The sequence below is a fragment of the Chiloscyllium plagiosum genome, chromosome 39 (assembly GCF_004010195.1).
Source record: "Chiloscyllium plagiosum isolate BGI_BamShark_2017 chromosome 39, ASM401019v2, whole genome shotgun sequence".
NCBI classification, from domain to species: Eukaryota; Metazoa; Chordata; class Chondrichthyes; order Orectolobiformes; family Hemiscylliidae; genus Chiloscyllium; species Chiloscyllium plagiosum.
Window position 1 is genome coordinate 21265502 of NC_057748.1, and position 11757 is coordinate 21277258.

Below are 11757 nucleotides of genomic sequence, written 5' to 3' on the forward strand. Positions count from 1 at the left end.
GGGTGGCTTGATAGAGGTGTACAAGATGATTAGGGGTTTGGATAGGGTTGACCATGAGAACCTTTCTCCACGTATTACGAGGGGGCATAGCTTTAAATTAAGGGATGGTAGGTATAGGACAGATGTTAGGGGTAGATTCTTTACTCAGCGAGTCGTGAGTTCATGGAATGCCCTGCCAGTAGCAGTGGTGGACTCTCCCTCTTTATGGGCATTTAAACGGGCATTGGATAGGCATATGGAGGATAGTGGGCTAGTGTAGGTTAGTTGGGCTTGGATCGGCCAAAGGGCCTGTACTGCGCTGTATTCTTCTATGTTCTATGTTCTAAGAGTTCCAGTGGGTTAGAAAACTGCTAATTCAAAATGGGAGGGGAGACAGCAATCAAGAAATATAGGCTAGTTATCATTACATCTGTCAAGGGGAAAAGGAAGAAATAACAGGCCATTTAGAAAAGTCTATCACATTCAAATAGGTTTTGTGAAAGAGAAATCAAGTTTGACAAATTTAATGAGCAGAGTTGATAAAGGAGAACAACTAGATGTGCATTTGGATTTCCAGAAGGTACCGCATAAAAGATTAGATTAGATTCCCTACAGTGTGGAAACAGCCCAACCAGTCCACACCGACCCGCCGAAGAGTAACCCACCCTCTGACTAATGCACCTAACACTATGGTCAATTTAGCATGGCTAACCTACCTGACCTGCACATCTTTGGACTGTGGGAGGAAACTGGAGCACCCGGAGAAAACCCAGGCAGACAGGGGGAGAATGTGCAAACTCCACACAGACAACCGCCCGAGTTTGGAATCAAACCTAGGACCCTGCTACTGTGAGACAGCAGTGCTGACCACTGAGCCACCATGCTGCCCTAAAAGTTTTACCCAATTTAGTTGCTCATTGTATTGGGGATAAGGTATTAGTATGGACTGAGGATTGGCTAAAACACAGGAGACAGAATCAAGATTAATGGGTTTTTCTCCAGTTCAGAAAGACATAACTAGTGGAGTACCATAAAGATCAGACCTCAGATCTCGATTATTCATGATCTATATTAATAACTCAGAGGAGGGGATAGAGTATAATGTATCCAAATTTGCTGATAATGCAAAAAGAGGTGCTTGTTGTAGTGAGGAATCTGCGAGGGGTCACAAACAGATTGAATGTTTGTGGGCAAAATTCCTGGCAGGTGGAGTGTGAGATCCTGCACTTTGGAAGGAAGTATCAAAAGGCATGCTATTATTTACGTGGGAAGAGACTCTAAAACCGTAGCACCGAGTAATCTGGGTGTTCTTGTTGATGAAGTACAAAAGGTTTGCATACAGATGTATCAAGTAGTTAAGGAGGTAAATAGAATTTTGATCTTTATTACTCGGGGCTGGAATTTAAAAAACAGAAGTCTTGTTACAACTGTACATCTACATTCACTCAGTGAAAGCCTCTTCATAAGCCCCATAACAAACCTTTAATACAGTCATAGAGAGTAATTAATCTAGTCCCATTTGCCAGCACTTGGCCCATATCCCTCTAAACCCTTGCTAGTCATGTACGCATCCAGATGCCTTTTAAATGTTGCAATCGTACCAGCCTCCACCACATCCTCTGGCAGCTCATTCCATACACGTACCACCCTCTGCATGAAAAGGTTGCCCCTCCGGTCCCTTTTAAATCTTTCCCCTCTCACCCTAAACTTATGCTCTCTCATTCTGGGTTGCCCCAACCCAGGGAAAATACCTTGTCTATTTATCCTATCCATACTCTTCATATAAACCTCTATAAGCCTGTGACACTTCAGGAAAAACAGCCCCAGCCTATCCTTATAGCTCAAATCCTTCAACCCTGGCAACATCCTTGTAAATCTTTTCTGAACCCTTTCAAGTTTTACAACATCCTTCCAAAAGGAAGGAGACTAGAATTGCATGCAATATTCATCTGCAGTATGACATCCCAACTCCTATACTCAATGCTCTGACCAGTAAAGGAAAGCATACCAAATGCCTTCTTCACTATCCTATCTAGCTGAGACTTTACTTTCAAGGAACTAAGAATCTGCACTCCAAGGTCTCTTCTCAACAAAACTGCCCAGGACCTTAATGTTAAGTGTATAAGTCCTGCCCAGATTTGCCTTTCCAAAATGCAGCACCTCACATTTATCTAAATTAAACTCCATCTGCCACTCCTTGGCCAATCTGATCAAGATCATGTTGTACTCAGGTAACGTTCTTCACTGTCCACTGCACCTCCAATTTTGGTGTCATCTGTAAACTTTCTAACTAACATCCTATGTTCACATCCAAATCATCTACATAAATGATGAATAGCAGTGGGCCCTGCACTGATCCTTGTGGCACTCCACTGGTCACTGGCCTCCAGTTTGAAAAGCAAGTCTCCACCACCACCCTCTGTCTTCTACCTTTAAGCCAGTTCTGTCTCCTACCTTTAAGCCAGTTCTGTCTCCAAATGGCTAGTTCTCCCAATATTCCACGAGATCTAACCTTGCTAATCAGTCTCCCATGGGGAACCTTGTTGAACGCCTTGCTGAAGTCCACATACATCACATCCACTGCTCTGCCCTCATCAATTCTCTTTGTGACTTCTTCAAAAAAACTCAATCAAGTTAGTGAGACAGGATTTCCCATGCACAAAGCCAGTCCTTGCCTTTCCAAATACATGTAAATCCTGTTTCTCAGAATTCCCTCCAACGTGCCCACCACCAGTCTATAGTTCCCTGGCTTTTCCTTACCATCTTTTGTAACTGGCACAACCACGTTAGCCAACCTCCAGTCTTCCAGCACCTCAACTGTAACTTTTGATGATACAAATATCTCAGCAAGGCGCCCAGCAATCACTTCCCTAGCTTCACACAGAGTTCTAGGGTACACCTGATCAGGTCTGGGGGATTTATCCACCTTTATGCATTCCAAGACATCCAGCACTCCATAATAATCCAGCACTCGCTATAATATGGATATTTTTTAAGATGTCACCATCTATTTCCCCACATTTTATATCTTCCATGTCCTTCTTCACAGTAAACGTTGATACAAAATACTCATGTAGTATCTCCCGCGGTTCTACACATAGGCTGCCTTGCTGATCTTTGAGGGGTCCTATTCTGTTCCTTTCATTATTTATTAATGTGGATTCCTAAATACCTCTTCTTCAACAGTTCTGGAATTTTCTCTTCCTGTTATTAAACCAACTATTTTCTAAATGACAAAAGGCTTCGGGAATCTGAAGTGCAAATGGCCTTGGGAGTCCCAGTAGTTGGCTATTAGGAAGGCAAATGCAACATTACATTCATTTCAAGAGGGCTAGAATACTAAATGCACTGCTGAAATTGTACAAGACTCTGGACAGACCACATTTGGAATACTGAGAACAGTTTTGGGACTCATATCTAAGGAAGAATGTGTTGGCATTGGAGGGTGTCCAGAGGAGGTCTACAAGAATAACCGCAGGGATGATGGGCTTGTCATATGAGGAGCAGTTGCAGACTCTGGATCTGTACTCAAGGAGTTTAGAAGAATAAAGAGGAGCTCATTGTAACTTACTGAACACTGAGAGGCCTGGATAAAGTAGATGTGAAGATGATACTTCCACGAGTAGAACAAACGAGGATACAAGGGCACAGTCTCAGAATGAAGGGACAACCATTTAGAATGGAGATGAGGAATTTATTTAGTTAGAGGGTGGTGAATCTGCAGAACTCATTGCTACAGAAAGATGTAGATGCCAAGTCATTGAGCATATTTAAGACAGAGATAGATAAGTTCTTGATTAGTAGGGGGGATCAAAGGTTATGGGAAGAAAGCCACACACACAGACCAAGTCCTGAACTACGAAAGCAACCACCCCAATACACACAAAAGAAGTTGCATCAAAACACTGTTCAAAAGGGCCACAATACACTGCAGTACACCAGAACTGCAAAAAGAGGAAGAAGAACACCTATACAATGTATTCGCCAAAAACGGATACCCGCGCAATTTCATCAACAGATGCCTCAGGGAAAGACAACGGAATGAGGACATGCCACAACCCAAAGGACTAGCCACACTACCATACATCAACATTTCTGAACTGACAGCCAGACTACTGCGACCACGAGGAGAAAGTGAGGACTGCAGATGCTGGAGTACCAGAGTTGAAAAATGTGGTGCTGGAAAAACACAGCAGGCCAGGCAGCATCCGAGGAGCAGATTCTCCTGGTCCTCGGATGCTGCCTGGCCTGCTGTGTTTTTCCAGCACCATATTTTTCAACTCTACTACGACCACTGGGACTCATAACAGCACACAAACCAACAGCCACTCTCAGACAACAACTCACCAGGACAAAGGACCCGATACCCAGCATGAGCAAAACCAACGTAGTGTACAAAATCCCGTGCAAGGATTGCACAAAACACTACATAGGACAAACAGGAAGAGAGCTAACGATCCACATCCATGAACACCAACTAGCCACGAAACGACACGACCAGCTATCCCTAGTAGCCACACACGCAGATGACAAGCAATAGGAGTTCGACTGGGACAACACTACTATTGTAGGACAAGCCAAACAGAGAACAGCCAGGGAATTCCTAGAGGCATGGCACTCATACACAGATTCTATCAACAAACACATCGACCTGTGAAACAAACAAATATACTGGCCACTGCAACGGACAGCTGGAACTGACAACCGGAAGCGGCAGAGACAAACCACTATAAATGCCGGAGGAAACATCACAGAAGCGCTTCACAGGAGGCTCCCAAGCACTGAGGATGTCACCTTGACAGGAGACGAAACGTCTGCAACACAAATTCCCAGCTCGGCGAACAGAACCACAACAATTATGGGAAGAAGGCAGGAGAATTGATTTGAGAAATGTATTAGCCATGATTGAGTGGTGGAGCAGACTCCTTGGGCCAAATGGCTGAATTCTTCTCCTAAATATTATGGTCTGATTAGAATTCAACTTTCCCAATACTAATAATACACCACAAACCTTCATCATTCAGGTTGACTGTTCAAGTACGAACCAGTGGAAATTACTGAAGGCAAAGAGAGATTATGAGAAGAGACTGGCAGTGAGCATAAAAAGGAATCAAAGTATTTTGTTGCCCTATAGATGCAAGAAATGTACAAAAAGGATGGGAAACAGAAGAAGGATCAAAAGGCATCTCTGCGTGGGGCATGGCTGAAGTAACAAATCTATATTTTGTATTTGTTTTTACCAAAGAAAAAATATATTGTAAGAGGAGGAGATTGTGACTCTGGAAGGGAGGTATTTAGAAAAATTAGTTGTACACAAGGTTGATAAATCACCAGGACTGGACATAATGGATCAAAGAACTGAGAGAAGCAAGGGAAAAAAATTGCATGTGCACTTGGTCTTAACTCTCCTAAAGTGGTACCCAAACCGGAGGGATTAACAAATATTACCTCTTTTTTGAACAAGGATGTAATGATTTGTCCAGTGACTACAACTGAAATGTGTTGCTGGAAAAGCGCAGCAGGTCAGGCAGCATCCAAGGAACAGGAGATTCCTGAAGAAGGGCTTGTGCCCGAAACGTTGATTCTCCTGTTCCTTGGATGCTGCCTGACCTGCTGCGCTTTTCCAGCAACACATTTTCAGCTCTGATCCCCGAGCATCTGCAGCCCTCACTTTCTCCAGTAACTACAGCCACAATTTAATCTCTGTGGTGGGAAAACTTTTGAAAGGATAACCATGGACAAAATTAAGTCACTTAGACAAGTTGGATTAGTTAATGAAAGCCAACACAAATTTATTATTAGCAAATTGTGTTTGATTAATGTCATTATTTTGATGAGTTAACAGAGAGGGATGACAAAAAAAACATTGAATTCCAAAAGGAGTTTTGATAATGTGTCAGTAAAGTATAAAAGGTTCAGTGCCAGCATGGATTCAAAGTTGGTTAAGTGACAGGGAAGACTTTTCAGATTTGAAGATATACAGGAGGTTTCCCAGAGATCAGTATAAGAATCACTGGTTTTCTTGATATATTTTAAATTACCTAAACATGGCTGAAAAGATCACAACTTCAAGATATTCAGATAAAACAAAACCTGGAAGTACTATTACATTTGAGAAAAATAGTGACAAATTGCAAATGGCTATAGGCTTGTTGAATGGCCAAACACACAACAACCCCACAGAAAACGAACAGGAAATGACATCACCACAAACCCCAGGAACCCCATCCAGGGCAAACATATAAATAGAAAGCAGGAGACAACAGCTTCGCTTCACTTGGAGGTCGCCACTGATGATGTTACCTAATCAGGTAATGAAATGTCTGGATATCAAACCTACAGCTCAGCAAGCAAACCTACACCCTAAACCACAAACCTTGCAAAAACATAACAACACATTTAAAGCGGAAAACTGAAAGGTTACATTTTGGTAGGAAGAACAGTGCATAGAAGGCGGAGATGGGTCCTGATTGAGGTACACAAAATTATGAGGGGCACAGAGAAGGTAGATAGGAAGAAACTTTTTCCCTTGGTAGAGGGATCAAAAACCAGGAAGCATAGATTTATGAATAAAGGGCAGGAGATTCAGAGAGGATTTCAGGAAGATTTTTTCACCCAGAGCATGGTGGTTATCTGGAACCTGCTGCCTGAATAGGTGATAGAGGTAGGAACCATCACAACATTTAAGAAGCGATTAGATGAGCACTTGAAGTGCCACAGCAAACAAGGCTATCGGCCAAATGCTGAAAAATGGGACTAGAGAGAAAGATGCTTGAAAGTGGTTGTGGACATGATGGGCCAAAAGACCCCTTTCAATTCTATAAAACTCTATTAGAGTTAAATGAATGTTAAAAAATGTGTAATTTTAAAGAGGCAACAAGAAACCTGGAAGTATATATAGAAAAATAATTGAAGGGCGGAACAGAGCAAGTTGAGAAAATGGGTCAAAAGGCATAAGGGATCCTGGCCTTTATATGAGAGCATTGAGTACAAAAAAATGAAAATTACACTAAACCTTTATGTACACTGGTTTGGATTTACTGGAGTAGTGTGAAAAAACTGGGACACAACACGGTAAGAAGGCTGTCAAGAAAGACCTTGACAAAGAGATCTGGGGATGAGAAATTTCTGTTTCATGAATAAAATGGTGAAGCTGGAATTGTTGTCCTCAGAGAAAAGGAGGCGGTGAGGAAATATTTAAAATCAAAAAGGGCCTCAGCAAAGTACATGGAGAGTGACCCATACCCGTTCATCACATGGCTAAAGCAGCAATGGTGACTTCAAGGAAACACTATCTAAATATTGTGTGGTTAGGATCTGTAAAATTTCACTGGAAAGTGTGATGAAAGAAAATTCAATAATGATTTTCAAAGAGAATTGGATAGTTGTCTGAAGGTGTTAAATATAGTGCTTAGGACACAAGGGATCAAATGCTGCAAGGAGAAAGGTTACTGAATTGGATGATCAGTCATGATCATATTGTATGGCGAAGAGGCTCAAGGGACATGGCCTACTCCTTTTTTGCTATGTTTCTAGATCAAATACATACAGCACCGAGATAGGCCATTTTGCCCATCTTGTCTATGCTGGTGTTTGTATTACACAGGAGTCTCCTTTTGTTTCAGTAAAACAAGGGGAGTGGAACTAGCCAAGTAGTTCTTATCAGTTTCTGAGGAAGGGTCTCTGCAGCAGAAACGTTAACTCTGATTTCTCTCAACAGATACTGGCAGATCTGCTGAGTTTTTCCAAAACAAAACCTGGGGGTTTTTTTTGGGGGGGGGGGGGGCATTTCTAAACTTTTTAAATCAACCTGTTGGGACATACCTCCGTGTTGGGTGGGACTCGAAGCTAGGCTTTGGTTCGGGACACTTCCAGTTCATCACCCCCACCCCCACCTTAGGCCAAAGGAGACACAGAGTGAGAATCAAAATCCCCCAGACTGACAGACCGGGCGGCAAGCCCCGTCATCCCGGCCTGTGGGCTGGCAGCCACCTCCACCCCGCGGTCTTAGGCCTCACTTTCGCACAGAGACACTCACTCGTTTGCCACCGGCTTGCCCTCCACAACTTCGGAAAGCCGCGCTCCAAGTGGGGTGTGGGGTGCGGGGTTGGGGGGGGACCGTTCGTCGCCTCGACACGTTTCGCTCGTCCCGCGGTGACTGTGACTCTCCGGCAAGCCACTGGGTGCAAACAGGAAACCGGTCCGGACTGACCGACCGACCGCTCCAGTGGAGAGCGGAAGGGGTAATCCCATGAGGACTGGAAGACACGTAAAGCGTGCGGTCAGATATATTGATCCGGGCGGGAATTCCAATCGCTTTTGTACGAGCAAAGGCCGTGGCTCGGTTTGTTTTCAAATCTGTTTGACCGCAGAGCCCGGACTACAACTCCCAAGAGGCTTTGCGGGGCTCCACGCATGCGCGGCGACGGCGTGCCAAGATGGCGGCGGCTCTGTCCCGGGCGCTGAAGCTTCCAGGTGAGCGCAGCTCCAATTATAATGTCATGGTCAGGAGAGGTTACATCTGTTTATCTGAACCCATACACCGCATCCATCTCGACTCAGACGGAGAGATTTATTTTTGCAGTCTATTTTATGTGATACTTTTTTTTAAAAAAAAAATTCATTCACGGAATGGCCAGATCAGTATTTATTAGCCGCCTTTTACTGCTCAGACCTCACTATGGGTCTGGAGTCAGCTAAGGGTGGCAGCTTCCGCCCCTAAAGGACAATGTTGAACCAAATGTCCCCCACCCTCCAGTCAACAAGGGTTTTGTAATCACCGTGAGACTCCTATTTCCAGATGTTTACCAGAATATTACCAAGGTCTCTAGATTAACAGTTTTTGCGATAGTACTACTGCTGTGTAATTCTGCTGTGAGAACAGAAGCTATGTAAACGTGTCACACTTTTAATGATATTCCAGTCTCTTCTGAAGGTCACTTGCTCCCCGCAACATCCTTAATAGCAACATTATAGCTCGCCACATAGAGCAGAGGAAGGAGTGATCCTGAGCCTTGGGTTAGTCACCAAATCCCACATTTTAATTCAATTAATGAAATTTTGAATTGAATGCTAGTTTCAGTGATGGTGGTGGTATATAAGCTCGATATCCTCTACCATTTCCACCACCTACAAACAAACCCCACCACTAGGGATATATTTCCCTTCCCACTTTGACTGGGACAACACATCCATCCTAGGACAGGCGAAACAGGGACCTGAGATTCTGGATTAGAGTGGTGCCGGAAAAGCACAGTAGTTGAGGCAGCATCCATGGAGCAGGAAAATTGACATTTCGGGCAAAAGCCCTTCATCAGGAATCCAACATCTGCAGTCATTGTTTTTACCTAAACAGAGACACGCCTGGGAATTCCTGGAAAACCGAAACTCCATCAATAAACACACCAATTTGGACCCCATTTACCAACTCCTGAGAAAAAGAACAGGAAATCACCCAGCCTTAAGAGACCAAGACACCCAAATTGAAAGTGGGCATACCACCAGCGCTTCACGGAGGCTCACTGATGATGTTGCCTAGCATGGTGATAAAATATCTGAAAACAAACCTTCCAGCTCAGCGAGCAAACTTATAACCTGAACCTCAACCTGAGCTACAAATCTTCTCAGAAATTGCAGAGAGTTGGGAGCTAATATTCTGGCAGAGGCAGTGGGAGGCAATTGCCTATTGGTATTATTGCTGGACTGTTAATCCAGAGATCCAGGTAATGTTCAGGGGACCCGCCATGGTAGATGGTGTAATTTGAAATCAGTAAAATTTGGAAGTAAGAATTGGAAAACCCCATCTGGTTCATTCATGTTCTTTAGGGAAGGAAACTGCCATCCTTACCTGGTCTGGCCTACGTGTGACTCCAGACCCACAGCATTATGGTTAACTCTTACTTATCCTCTGGGCAATTAAGGATGCGCAATAAATGCTGGCCTGGCCACTGATGCCTCATCCTGGGAATGAATTTAAAAAAAGGCAGGCAACTTTATTTAGGAAGTATTTGGATGTAGGAGACAGCAAGGGGATGAAGTGGATACAGAAAGGCCACAAGGGAGCTGGGGGTGCAGCACAGAGGTCACAAAGGTGCTGGAGGAGGGCAGCAGAAAGTCAGTGAGGGAGCTATAGTGGGGTGAGGGGCATTAGGAGACCTATAAAGGAGCTCCCAGAAGTGGGAGGGAGATAGTGTGTTCACAAGGGAGCTAGGTGTATGACAGGGAGTCTGTAAGAGAGCTTAATGTTGCATATGTTCAGTACTGAACACTGGATGTTGTTGAAATGAATTCTGTGCTCGTTGTTAAATTCAAATCCAAGATGACTTAAAAAGAGTCCTAAATGCCTGGCTAAAGTATTCCATTTTTGTGACTATGCAAGCTGTACATCTCTATGACTCTGACTCTAGAAACACACCAACTATGAACTCACCAATCTGAAAGGTGTCTTTAGGGTCATGGCTTTTTGTGCACAAAAGTATGACATTTTATTTTGGGGAAAAAAATTGTTACCATTTGCCAACTTAAATACTGTGATGTCTCAAAAATTAGTGCTTTACTTCTGTGTTGTGGTTTTAATTTTAATTGAGTTTTGATAATTATTGAAGACATTGACGTTTTCTTCAAATTCTGTTTCTGTGCAGTCTGAATGCCCTTGATGTTAACACAAACACGCTAGGTAATGTTATTAAGTGACTGTATCATCTTTTTTAAAAAAGGAATCAAAATGAAAGGTAGCCCAATGAAAATTACAAATTAGCCCTCAAAAATAAAAGTTTTATACCCTCTTGATGGAGGATTTATGAGGACTTGTGATGTCTTCTATACAGCCCATAAGAGACAGCAGCAGAAATGAGCCATTCAGCCCATAGGGTCTTCACCATTCAATGAGATTTTGGCTGATCTGATAATCTGCAACACCACTTTCCTGTCTTTTCCCCATAATGCTTGATTCCCTTAATGATTAAAAAACCTGCCAATCTCAGCCTCGAGTATCCTTATTCATCATCAACTCTCTGCTCTAAAGAATTCCACAGATACACTAACCCCCCTGAGAGAGGAAATTCCTCCTCCTCTTTGTTCTAAATGTGTGACCCTCTTGTTCTGAGTTGATTCCCACCGGTACTGCAGTCTTCCGAAAGGGAAAACAACCTTTCTGCAGCTACCCTGTCAAGTCCCCAAAGAATGTTCTATATTTCTTTAAGGTCACATCTCATTCTTCTAAACTTCAACAAGAACCAGCCCAGTCTATTCAATATCTCTTCATAAGGCAGTCCCTCCGAACCTCAGCCCAGCAAACCTGCAGTGGACTGCCTCTAATATCAATATATCTTTCCTTAGATAAGTGCACCAAAACTGTTTGCAGTTTACCAACTAATTATTGGTTGCACAGTTTCAGCAAAACCTTCCTACTTTTATACTCCATTCCCTTTGAAATAAAGACCAACGTTCTATTTGTCTCCCCATTACTGTGGACTTGGATGCCACCTTTTTGTGGGCATCACTGGCTGGTCCACTGTTTATTGCTCTAATTGCCCAGAGGGCAGTTTGGAGTTAACCACGATGCTGTGTGTCTGGAGTCACATATAGGCCAGGCCAGGCGAGAATGGCAGGTTTCCTTTCCTGAAGGACATTAGTGAGCCAGATGTTTTTTCCAACAATTGACAATATTACGGAGAATCGCTGTCTCTCTTGCGCTTTCTTTATTTCTTTTCTTCTTTCTCTCTCTCTCTCTCTCTCTCTCTCTCTCTCTCTCCCCCCCATTCTTTCTTTATCTCTTTC

The 11757-nt window shown here is 43.4% G+C and overlaps 2 protein-coding genes across 2 annotated transcripts in view; one reads left to right on the plus strand and one right to left on the minus strand.

Moving 5' to 3' along the window:
- Nucleotides 1–8096, minus strand: part of ddx59 (DEAD (Asp-Glu-Ala-Asp) box polypeptide 59) — a 30457-nt gene extending 22361 nt beyond the window's left edge. Inside the window, exon 1 of the mRNA XM_043680002.1 lies at nucleotides 8018–8096. The gene's annotated coding sequence lies outside the window, so the exon portion shown is untranslated. The remainder of the gene's footprint in view (nucleotides 1–8017) is intronic.
- Nucleotides 8097–8380: 284 nt separating this feature from the next.
- The window catches only part of fam234b (family with sequence similarity 234 member B), a 52829-nt gene continuing 49452 nt past the window's right edge, over nucleotides 8381–11757 (plus strand). Inside the window, exon 1 of the mRNA XM_043680000.1 lies at nucleotides 8381–8454. Coding sequence (XP_043535935.1) covers nucleotides 8418–8454 — 37 coding nt within the window. The 5' untranslated portion in view covers nucleotides 8381–8417. The remainder of the gene's footprint in view (nucleotides 8455–11757) is intronic.